The 16,824-nt window shown below is 34.1% G+C and overlaps 1 protein-coding gene across 5 annotated transcripts in view; it reads right to left on the bottom strand.

Annotated features, from left to right (window-relative positions):
• The window catches only part of CFAP20DC (CFAP20 domain containing), an 86,758-nt gene that overhangs the window by 40,425 nt on the left and 29,509 nt on the right, over positions 1 to 16,824 (bottom strand). For all 5 annotated transcript variants that reach the window (XM_076346529.1, XM_076346533.1, XM_076346530.1 and 2 more), the window contains 5 exons: positions 16,480 to 16,636; positions 13,628 to 13,792; positions 7,985 to 8,121; positions 6,591 to 6,771; positions 5,877 to 6,023 (listed from right to left, as the gene is read on the bottom strand). In XM_076346529.1, coding sequence (XP_076202644.1) covers positions 5,877 to 6,023; positions 6,591 to 6,771; positions 7,985 to 8,121; positions 13,628 to 13,792; positions 16,480 to 16,636 — 787 coding nt within the window. The remainder of the gene's footprint in view (positions 1 to 5,876; positions 6,024 to 6,590; positions 6,772 to 7,984; positions 8,122 to 13,627; positions 13,793 to 16,479; positions 16,637 to 16,824) is intronic.

Below are 16,824 nucleotides of genomic sequence, written 5' to 3' on the forward strand. Positions count from 1 at the left end.
GAAGAGACCTTTAAGATCATCAAGTCCAACCGTTAACCTAACACTGAGTTAACCTTACACATGTTACACTGAGTTAACCTTACACGTTAACCTAACACATGGTTAGTCCACCACTAAACCATGTCCCTAAGCACCACACCTACACACATTTTTTGTGGCTAACATTTAAAAAAAATAATCACACATAGTTGGTGGAAAGTTCATAATACTACAATCTGCTCCTTCTTTATTGCTGAAATTGTACTCTTTTATGTCCAGAACTTATGGTTTAAATCTCAATTTCAAACTACAGCTCTGATGAAAAATAGTGTGACATGAAAAATGTATGAAGATATCTGTTTCACCAAGTTTCCCTGAATACAGGCAGTACTAATCTGCCAATTTTAAAACAAACAATAAACTTCAGAAATGGATTTAAAGATTGAGTGCGCCAGATAAACATGAAAAGGCCATTTTTATACTCTCATTGTTAACTTATATTTTACTGTTTGGAATGATGGTATAGAAAAAAATGTCAATTTGATTGATTAAAACCAATCTGAAACAGCATCTGAGAAAAGGAGAATTGCTCAAGTATGCAATACTCCCTTATCTTCATTAAAGGTAGTGTGGTGTGGATTATTCACTAGATCTTGAAACTTTCTGGCTCCATAAAACAAAGTTACCACCAACCATATTAAAAAAGGCTCAATAAAAAAATACTAAAAATGTAGTAATAAAGTAGCACTGCAATAATAAAATGCTTGCTGTCACAGAAGACAGTAAGTTTACTATGGTATTCTACTCTTTTTAGTTTTGTTAGGCAGATTCAGCAGCTTTGGGGGGAAAAAAAGTAAGTCTGAACCAACATAAATGAAGGCAAAAGAAAGAAGAACGAGAACGCCAGGAGAAACAGCTGTCTTTTTACTGGGTTGCTGTGATTTTTCCAGTTTACTGAAGATAGCTAGTAAAGCTACCAAACTCCAGTTAATAGCCTAAACAGTAGTTTGTACTAGGAACCAGTGAAAAGTAGGGACTTAACACATCTTGTACATTCATGGCTTGCACCTACTTGTTCCAGAAGAGACTATTTTTCAGTCTCTACATGAAGACCAGCTATAGTTAGAAGTCCCAAGGCTTTTCAAGTAAACTCTTTTTATATTAATCATGCTGGTTTAAAACAATCTAGTAGATCATTGTCTAATGTACATTAAAAAGTCTATTTTGTAAATATCTAGAAATCTCACCTTGCTTCTAATCAGTAAAAGACTTACAAGATGAACATGTAAGTAATGCCATTTATTTTACAAATATTTTGGACTAGTTTTTCAAGAGCCTCAGGAAATGAGTGAGACTATTCAAAACTTTTAAGAACCACCCTTCATTTGTGTAAACCCAATGACCTTTTGTTCTGATCAATAACTACAAGTTTTTCAAAGGAGGATACCAGAGCAGAATTCTTCTGTCTTTGATCACTCAAGATTGTGTCACACTCCTCTGATAACATATTTTTCTTAGTCAGGCAATTGGAATTACATGTGAAAGGTTGTACGTGAATAAAACAACTGAAACCATAAGAAGAAAATACTGATTTTCTGTCTGCACATCTCCAGTATTAATCACGAACTCACATTTCACAGTTTTTATGCTTTCACTATATTTTAATATCTATATAATCGACATTTTTTAAGTACTCATTTCCCCTATAAAAATGAAACAAAAGAGGGATCTTCTCATTAACTTTTCTTATAAAGCTGAACACAATATTAGGATGCTCGAGAACAAAGACTCAGGAATTTTTTTTTTCCCAATTGATTTTGTGACCTAACATGATTAAAAAACTAACTCGCACTAAATCAGTATTTTAAAGTACCCGATCATTTGTCCAATAGGAATCTGGCCCACCAAGCCTGAAATTGTTTTGAATGTCTTTGGCCCTGGAGATGCTGCCACATCTGCAACTCCAGAAAGTGCTATGCAGAAATGCCACAAAAATGTTACTTATCCCCAAACTTCAATTGGCTGGACAACTCTCCTGTATATAAAGAGATCTTTCCCCCAGCTATTCCGGATGCTAAGTCTGAAATGCTCTTAACTCTTTTTTCTAAGGCAATGATATTAACATTTTCACTTGCTGCATTTTTCAAAACAAAAAATATCTTCAGAACTTACCTAGCTAAGAAGATTTTTGGATTTTTTTTGCAGTTTTTCATATCTCAGCACTCTGCAGTCTTCTGACCAGTCTGGCACCCACCCTTCCACAGTTTAATCTAGACACGTTTTACTAGGTTTTAATGGCAGTGGCTTGACTAAGACCAAGATGTATAACACATACTTCTTTAGGATTCAGAAGGCCTTTTCCCCCATCATGAAATTAGATTTGACATGTATCATGCTGTCTTTGCAGTTTTCAAATATGCACTAATAGCTCAGACCATTGTAATGAGCCCTCTATGGTATCGTTATACATTTAGTGTACAACCCACTTTATGAGAATCTGCTAATTTTTATGCACAAAGGACTCTGAATGAGAGAAGTGGCTTAATTTTTATTACGGCCTACTGACTTAATAACAACCAACTTCCCTAACTGCAGTTTCACCTGTGCTATTCTCATTCTAGAATGACTTCTAATGCAGTTGTTGCTGTTTAATTTGCAGAGGTCATTACAGATAAAAAAGGTGTTAAACTACTTGTTTTCTGTGATTTTAAGTCAATTTTGAATTAAGTATCAAAGTACAAAAAAGAAATCTTAAGTAACAGTTTCTGTCAAGTGCGTGGAGAAGAGGAGGCAGTTAGAAGCTTAAACTCCTGACTCCTACTGCTGGCTCTGACAGACATCCAAAAACTTCTTACACATCACTTTACTCACCATTGTGAAGTAATGTCTTTACTCATATCAAAAGTACTTAAGAAATATAAAGAACTACTTTAAAAGATTTAGTGTCTGTATAGTATTTAGCCTGAATATTCCGTTTTTTAGGCTAACCTTCTCTGTAAAGAACAACATTCATTTCCAGAGATGTTGAAGAAATATACTTGGGTTAGTAATAAGTTAAATGCAAATATTAGTTTGTATACCACAGTACTTATTCTTAATGAAATATGCAGGGGGAAGACAGAAAAGTCTGTAAGACATTTTATGCTGGCTACAGAGTTCAGCAACTTCTGTAACCTGTAGTCAGTGTAGCATTTTGTTAATAGTCTACAAGTGAAAGATATGAGGTGTTTTGGACCAAACCAAATCCTATTATCTCTCCACCACAAACTATACTGGAATTTCTTTTTAACTCAGCATTTCCATGTCAATTGTAATGAACAATTTGGAGTATCTTCTTAGCAAAATACGCAAATTACTGTGTAATCACAACATTGCAGCAAACAAGATAAATGCAAGAATGATCACCTAAACATCTAATTAGTTCTTCTACACAGTCAGACTTATGCTAAAGCTTTTAATTGCAGCGTAACATTTTAATGAAGGTTTCAGCATTGCATAAATAAGACTGGCGAACTATAAACAATGCTCACTCATTTTATTTTTTCCCTTGCTTAAAAAACAATTTACCTTTGTAAAGGTACTGCACACCTGCTATAGAAGACATGCTGATTTGAGCTCTATAATGAATCTAAAAGATATTATTATAAATAGCAGCGACTAACCTCTAAGGTAATAAGATCACCTATGAAAGCTCCCCTCCCCCCATGAAATTTAAATTAATATTTACTCAAGCTAATGGCAGAACAAGTGCAGCACTGTGCCAAGATCACCATAGGATATGGTTGCACAGGGCTCAAGAATACTAAATGCCTGGTGATAAGAATAGTGTATGATAGATTCTTGTTGATATAACTTGTTTTGACCAGAGTATAAATAGGGAGCCAGAACCCATGTAAGCTTGCACTTGCTTGGGGAATGTGGTTTTGTGCCAATGACTTCTCACAGGTGTATGTACACTAACACGTTGTCAGAAGTGTCAGGACTATGCTTTTGGCTGAGTCATCACCACTGAACCAAGCTTGTGGTTGTTCACTACGGGGCAAGATCAGTTGTTGGGTTTCCTGACTAGAACATCAGTCCTGAGGTGTATGGGGTTACAATCCTGACAGTGTGCATGAATAGCAGCTACAACACCAGTTATCACAGAAATCATAATTTCTTTGCTTTTATTAGAAAGGTATTTGTTTTTAAAATGTGAATGCAAATGTGAAACAGTTTGGTAAGAAACGGGTAGAAACGTTTTTGTTCTCTCATCTGGTAACATCAGTGTACACTTCACTTTCTTTTGTAAATGATTTGTACAGTATTTTATGCAGCTGTATATGTTGAATGGTGCAATTTTATTTAAAATTATTAGGTTCCTCATTTTTTGTTAGATGTTTCTGCTTCTGAATTTCCCCCCCTTCTCCGTGAACTTTTCCTCAAAGAACGCCTATCATTCTCTGAGGTTAAGTTTATCCCACTTTGGAAGAAGTTCAGAACAGAGCATAGAAGAGGACTTTCCTTGATAAATAGGTTGCCTATAGGAAGGTCTTCAACACAGATGAATCCAGTACTACAGGATAAAGAAACCATTAAGTCATCTACATATAGTTAGATGTCTTCATGTATCGAAAAGAAACTGAAATCTGCAAACTGAGCTACCAGTGCCAAGCAATCAAAATATGGAAAAAAAAAGTTTGGAGAATTGTAACTTATAAACTCACATGGTGACTTTTATCTGCCTGTACACACAATTAAGACTATATAGAAACAGTTTTCATTCACACAAACACAAACAATAAAATAGCAGTGTTTATACATAGCTTTCTTCCTCAGTTCTCTGCTTCTGAATTTACAATAGGGCATTTACACATGCCTGTCTACTGCCCTAAGTCTCTGTCTTTTCATATCACTTGTATTTACATAAAGTAACAAGTGTTGATTAATTTTTCTGAAATTCTACCACTAGATAGAGGCCCTGGTATTCTAGATGAAGAACAAGTAAGACAGTGATTCCTGCCTCAGAATCCTCAAAATTCAGGTACATAGGAAGTAATTTAGAAATTCTCCAGAAGGCTCTACTTGCCTTAGCATCTTACATCTGTTTCAGTCAAATTATGAAACCCATAATAGCAATTACAGATTACTGACATTGTCATAGTATATAATTGCTTCTAAACATCCCAAAGATTAAACAAAATGGAAATAACTCACAATGTGAAGAAAAACTTCTTTGGTCAATTTTGAGCAGATTTGAGTAGTCTGCCTACTTTACAAGTTGGTGGCTATGCCTTTTAATAGAAAGTAACACTACTTTTTCATAGAGACAAGGGCATTTTTGCCACAATAACGTACTTTCCAGACACATGCAAAGCTAGTTGATTGACACCGTATGACAAAAAATAACCACACCTTTTGGCAGATAGGTGGGAAAGGGAAAAAAAAAAACATAAGATGAGGTGTCTTTCTGTGAATAAGAAAAAAAGAAAATTCACCACTGAACTTTAAAAACAAAACAAAAAACCCCTGACATTACATGGGTACCATAATTAATATCATAAACTCTTATCTGGGACAAGTAAAATTTCTCACACATTTGATGTTTGGCGTCTTTAGCATTAAATTTAATAAGGATTTAAAGAATAAATTATTTTTAGTTCTTTCCCTTTAATCATGAGAGCATGGAATTTTTCCTTTTTTATTAATTCACTGCTCTGGTACTCTGCTTCATCCTGCAAATCTTTATCAATGCTCAAAAGCAATTCGGTTGCAGGGTGTTTGATTTCCATAATCCCCCACAACACAGACAGTTATATTTTATGTGAACTGCTTCTGGGTTCTTTGAAATTTACAATAGATAGTCCCCCACGCCACATATAACTGAGATGTAAAATAACATAAAATGAGCACCATACCACTGGTTATCTCCCATGTGTTTTTGGCTGCATTTTTTGGAGATAATCTTCTATGACTGTTCTTGTCTGCTGATGGTCCTTGTCGTGAGGCAAGCTGAAAATCTGCTCTTCCACTCTCAGAGTTTTTCTGAGTCTGAATTGCAGGGTCTGAAATACAACCCAGAAGCTTATGAAATGCCTGTGAACACTCATATTGTGTGCTTTTCTTACCTGAGGCATGGAAAAACAGCATACGGAGCATTATCCTGGGATACAAACATCTTCCAAACAGCACGGGAATCTTGTAGGGCAGCAGGAATATGAGAGTCACAAGAAAGTAAAAATTTAACACTAGGTATGGAAGAAGGGCAAACCATAGAAGTTATACAAAACAGGCTTGCAAAAGTCTGCAAAATAATCAAGAACCACTGCAGTAGCCCAGTTATATACACAGCATGAGAGAAAGCAGAATATGTGTATAACCTGTGGCTACTGCCAGCAGGCGGTGATCCCTGGCTCAAACACTTACAACACAAATACCTGCAGAGAGAGTGAGCATTTATTCAAGCTCATACAGTAGAATAAGTCATGATTTAATATAAATGTCTTCAGTAATTAACAAGGTAGATAAAGGATTAGAAAAACAGAGAATTAAATCTTACATTCTGAAGTCAGAATCATGCAAAAATGTTGGCAGTTTGTGAACTCTACATATTCTTTGCTTTATGCTCTTACCATTTTGAGATACATCTTTAGTTGTTTGGTGGGTATTTCTTTTGCCTCCTTGATCTAAAGAATCATTGCATGGTGAGAACGATAGCTCCAATCTCTCAATGACTTGTACAGATTCAGTTCCCTTTCCTGAACTTTGAAGTCGGCGTGATCTATTACTTTTGCTACCCCAGGTCTTTGTTACCTTGAAAGACATTATTTTCTTAATGAAAGACAAAAATGTAACAGCTTTCAAAATACTCAAAGGTAGACACACATTTTGAATTAAGCTTATTTTTCAAATAAATGTTTCCAAATTTTTTCTTTTTTAAAATATTATCTTTTCAGGAAACTTTATGGTAGGTACAGTTCTATGTGGTATCTTCAATCTTTACAGTCTAGTAACAGGCAGGGTTTTTTCACTGAGTGAAAGGAAAACAAGGCAAAGAAAAGGGAAAAAAAATTAAAATTCACTATCTGGATAAAAAGACAGTGAAACTTGTGGCTATTCTAGACCTCAGGAGGAGTCCTTTCTTCTTCAGAGAAAGGAATCTCATTTTACGTCTTAGTTTTCAATTGACCTCCTACAGAAGAGTCTACTTCCTTTGGCTGGATCCTTTATTCACGGTGTTAAACTGGGAATTGTAGTCCTGACCAGATGCCTAAAACCTGCATATTGTTTGCTGGCAGAGTGAGACCAGCTGTTTTCCCTGGCATTGTAATTGACAGCATCTCATGAGCTACTCTATGGCTGACTATCATCCACTTAGAGCATACCAAAATGCAGAGTTTCTGCTCTGCATCATAGCTCTCATAAGGAAAAATATTTACACACACACGCAAATTTCAGCATTCTAGAACAAAAAATTCAGAAAAATAAGAATGATAAGAAATCACAGAATAATTTCAGAAGGAAGAGACTTCTGTAGGCCTAATGCTGAAATTAGATCAGCCTGTTCCAGTCAATTTTTGTTATCTTTGAAAGTCTTGAAATTCCACAAGTTCCCTGTGACCCTGTTCCAGTACCGAACCACTTTACTTTATAGTTATACCCAGTCAGAGCTTCCCTGCAATTTGGGCCTGCTGCCTCTTGTCCTATCACTGCACCTCTTAGAAGAATCTGGGCCTGTTTTCTCTACAACCCTGCATTAGTTGAAAATAGCAACTAGATTCTCCCTTAGCCTTCTCTTCTGCGGGCTGAACAAACCCATGTCGTGTGCTGGAGCCACCCAAGCATTTTACTTGCCCTCCACTGGATGTTACAGTATCTCTCGCACTGGGGGTCCACGACCAAACACAGTACTCCAGACACAGCCTCACATCAGTTCTGAAGAAAACCTTCAGTGTGACTCCTCTGCTTGTCAATCTCTTCCTTGGCAGAAATGCCAGCAGTTTTGTTGTAATTTAAGCTTTCTTACCTCTCCAGATACCCTTGTACCGACTCTTCTGTTTGAAGATGGAGGTGGCCCAAGGATCTTTGATCCAAATGCAATATGTGATACATGCTGAGTTTTACTGCTGCGTATATTGCCTTGTCCTCTATTAACCAAGCTACCTAAGTTAAAAAAAAAGTTCTAAAAAAATTACAGTACTTACAAAGAATAAATATTAATACTTTTTTCAAATAAACTGAAATAAGAGAATTATGAATACTAGACATACATAAAAATTATGTTCCTTTATAGCACAATCCCTAGAAATATGTAGGAATAGCAAACGCATATTTTATAAAAGTGTGTCAACATACAAGCAAGAAACTTTTGGTCTATTATATAGACATATTTCTAATCTCCTTGGCTTTAAAGATTTATTTAAAAAGGGGCTATTTATAAACAAAAAAAAAAATTGGTTTGCATGATTTCTTTAGAACTTCAATGAAAACCTAGCTTCTGACAGGAAGAAAAAACAACTCCAATAAATAACAGAATAAATAAATAATAACACAAGAAAACTGAGGCAAGACTGTCAAGGTATCACTCACAGCTCAGAGGAGAACTATCTACATGTAGCTTGCTTTTTGAAATTACTGAATCTACTGTAATACCAGGGCTGACCCCTAGTATTGCAAACATACTCTATACCTGTTAAAATGTCCTACCCCTTTCATTATTTATTTTTTTAGTGTTTAAAAATGTAGATATATTTTTGTAATTCTTTTCAAGCACAGAAAATGCCAACCAGTCTGCAAGACAAACAAAAACTAACTATGGAATGCAGGTGAATGTTCTGAAAAAAATTTAAAAGGGAAGGACAGTAAACGGTTACATATTAATTTCATCACCAGGGTTGCAGAACTGCATGTAATAGCTATTTTCTTCTTTTTTAATTCCCCAAGATTGTCAGTGAATTCTCCTTTCCTGAGCTGATAAAAAAGGGTATCTTCACATTAATTTATAGTTAAAATTTACAATGTCTGAAGATTTTTTCTTGCTACAACTTCAGTGTTAAATTGCTATCTCACTTTAGAGATCTGACACCTTCATACATCAGTAAAGTAGAAACAAAATATTTTGTCGATTCTCCTAAGCATTTTTCGTAGAATTATTTAATCTTATTTCAAGATCAGCTTTATTTCCAGTGTCATCAAGGAAATGAAAGAACGATTATGCATTAGCCCCCAAATATCATAATTTACTGTACTAATAAGCACAAAAGAAGCTACTTTCTGCCATTACTTTCTTCCCTTTTTCCTGATGTGACATTTGGTTGCTGCTAACAGCTGCCATTTCACAAGATTAGATGACCTGTCTTGGTTTAACATCAATTTCTTTAATTTGCTGACTACCTTGGGATGTTGTTAGCTCCAATTATAAAAGCTGATTTGCATGAAAATCTCTCTTTATGAACACATTAATTGATTTTAATTAATTACCTACATCTACACATAACAGTGTGTTGATGGCATAATGAAATAATATGTGTAATTAAAAGTGGATGATACTAAAAATAATTTGTGCTTTTGATTATCAAATATCAAAGTTTAGCAGATAAAAAGAACGTTTTCCAATTAAAATGTACTTAAACATACCAAAGCTTCCATTTTCAAGAAGGCCAACTTCTGAAATTTGAATAGCATGTCTGGAAGAACACATGCTATGTTCATAAGATGGGATTAAAAATAAAGATTAAACCTTAAACTGAAGGCATTTCATTTTCATGCAGGTCAGAGATGTAATAATTAATTATTTTACTATACATACCTAAGGGCTATATATCTTTGTAGTCCAGATGGTAAAACCTGAGTCTTGTTTTAAACAAACATTCATTTTTCTGTTTAGATACATCATTCACACTATTGTACTAACTTAAGTTTTACAGTCCCTCATATTTTGACAATCCAGCCAAGAACTATTGATTTTTGAATACAGTCATTGAGAAACTGAATTCCAGTGTTTCCTCTGCTATTTCAAAAGCAAACTTACAATCAAACTTCACAACAGAACTTTGGCTTGACTACTTGTAGGGCAATAATACTCTAAAAATATTATTTACCCTTTAATATTACAAAAATGGTACTTGCATGTAAAAAAAGCTGAATGTAATTTAAATAAGGAAATGTATGAAGGGTCTTACTCTAAGCAAAAATTTAAACCCCCTCCTATTCATTTCAACTGCTGTAGGACAGTCTGCCTTTACTAATGAGGTATATCAAGAGAGAGCAAAAGTTAACTACTTGAAAAAGCATCAGCATGGTAGCTTAGTGCAGATGATAAAATCTTTATGAGTTGTTTTTTTCATATTCCGGTAAAAGCAGAAAAGAAGTTGTTTAAAAAGTATTTTCTTAAACCTTTCATATTATTAAGGTTGTTCTCAAAGAAATACTTCTTTCAAAGTTTATTTTTCTTTAGAGCTTCATGAGATGCTACACGTTAAATACTATTGTTGGCTGTAATAGTCTTGTCTTTTATAATATTAAACTTCACCAGCAGTTATCATCCCCTGTAATTTATCTTATTCCTTTGGTCAATACTTTACACATGTATTTCCAGAGCATTTTAACAGAAATGGTGGAAATGATTATTCACTGAATTCAAACACTAAAGATGAGAATCCTCAAGACTGAGAAAATACTAAAAACAGTGGAATAAAAATGTATCTTCCTTACCTACAGCACCACTTCTAACATTGCCTACACCGATGAAGATGTATTGGAAATGGATTTTTTATCTAATTTGCTTGTTCAGACCCACTTCTAAGCTACTTCAGATCTACTTCCTTCTCAAAAGATGTTCTACTATCCTGTTTTAGTATGATGAATCAATGACTCAAAAGGTGGTACAGAGTAAGGGGAAAATGAAAAACTTTAGTAAGACATTGCAATTATTATATGGTCCAAATTAAAGGCTTAGTCTTGTGTCTCGTACAGAAGCCAATAATAATGTAACAAAAGAGTAGAGGAAAGAGGGTGCCTACAGAGAGAGATTTCACCTGTGTATTTTTCTAAGCTCTAGCAGTAAGAAGTTTATGTACTTTTCAAGTTTAAGCTGAAAATAACAATCAATTCAACATTTTAAAAGGGGCGAAATTATCAGTTCTCCATGAAGGACATGAATAAGAGCATACAAAATATTCTCATTTTAAAATCCATTATAACCCTCTTTTTTAAGAAGTGCTTGCACATATTCTAGGATATTTACTGTTGCAAATGGATCTACAGAATAACTTTAAAAAAAAAGAGTACAGATTAGTTAACGTGCAACTGGATTTACAAAAGCAGTAATATCCTGGAAGTGAGGAAATTATATTTTTGATATGTTTAGAATTTTAATCAATGAAATGTACTACTTGTGAGAAATACGGATTTTTTCTACATTGATTTATTTCCTCATTGGAAATGTAGATGATGTCTTCAAAACTCAAAACAACTGATTTAAAAAACTTGATTTTGTTCAACCAGAAAAAAACCTGTCAATAGCTGAAAATTGTATTTCATTCTTTACACAGCTACCTTAAGACCACTACTGTTTATGAGTAAATTTACAACTACGGAGTTCCATTAATGAACACAAACAATCTATGTCTCTTATTCTATTGCTGTTATTTAATGACAATCTTTCTCATTACAAAATTGTTTTAAAGAGATATTCATTATTTTGAATCAAAACATTAAGGACTGTAAAGACATTTGTCTTAGTGAAATTTTGCTATTGACTTTACTGCAGGTAGGAAGCAATACATAGTTTTAAAGCAAAATAGCAGCTTTAGTAAAAAGCAGTCAATTGTCTGACCCAAGTCTAGTTAAGCAATTTCACATTCAAATCTTGCCATTTGCTTCTACAGTTCAGTTTCTACTGATTCTTGGCTTACAAATCTTACGCAGACAGACATGCCAATTTAAATATAAAAACACAGGAAATGGTATTCTAGAACAGGCCAATAATCTGTCTAACATCCAGCTTCAAACAATGACCAAAACCAAATGCTTCAGAAATGGCACAAGATAATTTCAGTAGGGATTTATGAAATAATCTGCCTTCACCACAGTTCTTAGAGTAAGGTTGGAAAAACCTAGAAGTACAAGATTCAATTTTCCCTTCACATTTTCACTGGTGCTAAATACGACGACATGGACATTATTCTTACCCGTATAAAATGGCCAACTGATTTTGGAATCATACAAATTTCTTTACTTCACCAGCTTATTGTAGCAGTGGATTCCATATTTTAATCATATTCTGTGAACATGGTATTTTCTTTTATCAGTTTTTAATTTTCAACTGCATCATCACATCAAATGATGTCTTGTTTTTGTGCCATGAGATAGGAAAAGCAGCTTTTATTGAACTTTCTTTGTATCACTAGTTACTTCATAAACTCCCTTAAACCAATTTTTAATGTTTTCAGCATCTCTTCATGTGAGACTTTTTCATTCATGCTGCTTCTCTCTGAATCACTTCTCTGTCTGTAAAAACTTTTCTGAGATGGTTTAACTGACAATCTATAAAGTATTTCAGATAATAATGCAAAATGATTTATTTAAAGGTTTGATACCTTTTCCATTTCATATGAATTTGAACTTCCTGCTACCCAGTATCTTAGTTTTTTTTAAAATGTAGCTACATATTAATCTGAGAATTCCACTGAGCTGTATCTATGGTGATGATAACTTTCCTTCTTTGACTCATTTAATTTTGACACTTTAAAGCTTAACTGTAGTTAACATTTATCCCCAAGGTACAATCCTTTGCATTTATCAAAGCTAGATTTTACATGGTATCATTTTACACATTTACCTAGTACAGTGGCCCCTAGCTCATAATTTTTCAACACAGTGGCCACAAGAAATAAAAATAGCAAACTGAAACTTTGTTTAGCAAAGTATGGTTCCTGCACATTACCTGCTCTGTAGTGTTTTTCATGAAAAAGTACATAGGGGACTGGCCATCTTACAAGTTCAAAACTCTCTGAAGTCCCACTCTTTACTAACCTAGTATCTGTATCATACGAAAATTTTGCTCCCACGTTATTCACTTCTCTTTTGAGATTATTCATAACAAAAAACTTCTAAGGCCTCCTGCTGTTAGCCTTCAGCTCTAATGAAAATTTTAAATTTGAACCTCTGCTTGCTTTCTGTCTCTTAATTTTTATCCAAGTCAATAGTTTGTATCTTGACACACGACTGCCTAGCTTCTTCCATAAATCTCTTCTATGCAATGCTGTCACAGTCTAAATTATATGCTTTATCTTCTAGCTTACAGAAACATTCAAATAACTTCAAGACACCAATAAGACAAGATTTCCTTTTTCAGAGTATAAACTGAGGAGACTATGCGTGGTCATACTGTTAGAAGAGTTTCATTAATGTAAACATACTTTAAAAAGAAGTGTAACAACTGAACAGCCACACTTCAACGTACATTCAAAAGACATACCTCAAATATTGTTGCTATAAATCCCACGCTTGAATTAGAATTGTTCAGGCTGCACATAGATCTCAAACTATAGAACAGATATATGTCTATGTGTCTATGACACCGGAACATACAGTTTTACAAAAAAATCCATTATTTGTATGCATACTGTAGAGATTGTATTCACAGTATTTTAATACAACGTAATACCTGTTTCTTGCACTGTTAGTGGGTATCTCCTGCATTTTATTTCTGGCTTGTGAATTTTAGTCAGGTTCAGCAATTGTGTAACTTGTGGCACATCTGTATTTAGCTGACAGGTTCGAGGAATAACATCTGTGGGCTTATATGGCATAAATGGAACAACACACATATCTAGAATCAAAAAACACGGGCTTTACTTCACTCAGATGACACAACAGAATTAAATTTGACTTACATTATTTGTTAGATTACATATACTTTAGTTCATATGGTTATAACGATTTAATAGATTACGGTCACTTGAAAAATTTGCTGCAATTGTTCACTTTTAAGACAATAACACGTAAAATTTAAAATTATATTGTGCATTTTTTTAGGCCAAAAAATTTGAATACATTTAAACTAAGAAATATGGACTAATGGCTGGAATAGCCATAGTAAATCAACTTCCTTGACTTGGCAAGTGAACAAGCAAAACAGAATCACAAAATACATTTTGTTAATTTTTATTACAACTCAGCTTTAATTCTAATACCGATATACTGATTTTCAGACAAAATGAACATCTGAAAATGGTATTTATATCAGTGGGACTGAAGCAGCAGATAGAGAAGTTCCATATATGTAAATAAAGAATTTGACAAGCTTTAATTTCAAACTTTGGACACCATTACACTTTCATGATAAACTAAAAAGCTGTCAACCCAACCTAGCAGAATGTGATCTGATTCTCTCTGCTTGCCCTTTGACAATCAATATAGACTGAGTTTATGAAAGTTATTCTCTATGAAGAAAGGTATCCAGAGTCAGAACCATTCCTGATGTTCTGATGCAAATTCCTTCCAAATTTCATAAGACTTGAATATAGCAAGCTAATGAAGATTAGCCTCTTTTCCAAGGATAAGAAGAGGAAAACATAACCCCAAAACTAAACACAAATAATGGATCAAGTATTGAGATCCTAATAGAAAAATTGAAGTGTCCCATGTTATATTTCAGTAGTGGACATATTTTTCCAACCATTTTTTCACCAAGCCATTACATTATTTACTGCTGTAACACAAAACTTAGTGACAAAAACCTCATACATAACCTCCGGATTACTATGGAAACCAGAAACTAGGTATATATCAAGCCTGTATGCCTCAGTATCTCGGGGCAGAGAAGATGAATTCTTTCCTCTTCTATCTCAATGATCTCATACAGAAATAATTTCTTAGTATATGTTGTTTCTCCTTTCCACTTGCTATCATTTTAAGAATGCAAAACATACTGTATATGAGCTACTAAGAAAGAGTAACACACACATTGCACCTTGAAATCACTACTTCCACCACCAAGGAGGTTTAAGCAAAGAACTCGACCCTCATTACAAGTTGCAATGTCACTGCATTCAGTGGAGCTCAACTAAGTGGTCCAATCATCTGAGAGGAAAAAAGCTTTATCAAATCATGATTGTTAACTGAAAGTTAATTAATAACAACAACAAACTACTACTGTTTTTCTGTAATTGGGTATGAAGTATAGAGTTATTTTAACACAGCCAAACCTTAAGCTGTAATGTAATTTTAAGACTTGCCTAGATAAGGAAATTCATAAGCATACAGAAAATACTATGCCCACCAGCTGTGTAATAATCATAGAATTGATAATCCAGTAATTAAAAGTGCAATAATTTACCATGCAAACAGTTTATTAAAGCTGTCTACTCATTATGTTAACTACATTTTGGAATTTTGGAACTCATTTAGAACATTTACACACATTTCAAAAACTGTTTAGAATGGAAGACAGAAAACAATGCACTGATGGAATTAAATTAATTTAAAGCCAGTGAGGCCTCTAACTGCAGTTTCTACTGAGAATTTACCAGATTCTCTCTGCAGTAATTTTTTGAATTAATTTTTTTTTCCAACCTCACCAACAAAAAAAAAGAGGAGTAATCACAATGATCACATACTCTCCCTTATTGGTTTAGGTTTTCCAAATGGAAGATACATTTTGTTACACTTACAATACTGCTAACTATCCCTTCTTCAGAAACAAGAACCCTTTTTTCATGTGTGTTCTTTAAAAGCCACAACATGAAAATTTGAATGAAATCGAAGCTGACCTATACCTAGGGTTCCTCTAAAATAAGAAAGTGACAGCTGTGCTTTTTCAATTCCTCCTCTATTACTGCAAATATCAGTGAGGAATGAAGTTCTCTCCCTTGGAAAATAACGATTCAGGATTATGATGCTAGTTTGGAGACTGGTAAACCTTTGACCAATATCCTGCTCTATTACAAATATAATCTCTCAGTTTTCAGCTCACCGCCAGTATTACTTTCCTGATGAACAAGGACACATTAGGATAAATGGACTAAAGATCACAGAGAGGTGCTTATGATAGTTTCATAGCTCTGTTTCCTATAATACTGTTTTGTTACATTTTTGTCTTGCGTTATTTAAAGAAGAAATCTTTCATCAGCTGCTAATGTCCAAAATTAAGAAAACAAGCAGCAAATGCTGCTAAGTTTAAGTATCTCTCTTTCCTTTCAGACACTCTCTTCTTGGCTGAAACCTGATTTCTATCAGCATAAGATACCCTCGTTAAAACAAGCTCTCTACTTGATAAATCTTGCCAGAATTTCTTCAATAAAATACTTATAAGGAAGTCAATGTTTAAAACAGAGGAGTACACATATATTTAATCAGTCGCCTAAAGTCCAACACTAGCAGATTTAATGTGCTGTACTACCACTTTAATTTTCATGAAATCATGTAATCTTTCAAATTGTCAATCTGATGACTAAGAAGCTTTGATTTTATAATATGAACAGTTATGGTTAAGGCTACACAGTAATTATAACACACCATCTTCCTCAGCTGTATCTTGAGGCTTGGATTTTAAAGTGAAGATCTTTCTCAGTTTACAGTTAGCTGAAATACTAATTCCATCCAAAGACTGGAAGACAGCTCCTCTGAATATTTCACTGGTGAATGCTACCAAGTCAATACACATATTGCACCACTAGAAAAGAGAAACAATACTCTTTAATAAAACCCAAACACTAATCATTGCAGAAGAGTATTAGTGTATCGTTCTCTATAAATGAAGTCTCTGTGGAGTATTAGATTATCACAGGCTGTGATTCACAATGCATAACATTTTGATATTAAAAAAGATATTGCTGTTTTTGCACTTACAACAATTTATAC

Source organism: Aptenodytes patagonicus, chromosome 8 (assembly GCF_965638725.1).
Source record: "Aptenodytes patagonicus chromosome 8, bAptPat1.pri.cur, whole genome shotgun sequence".
Classification (NCBI taxonomy): Eukaryota; Metazoa; Chordata; class Aves; order Sphenisciformes; family Spheniscidae; genus Aptenodytes; species Aptenodytes patagonicus.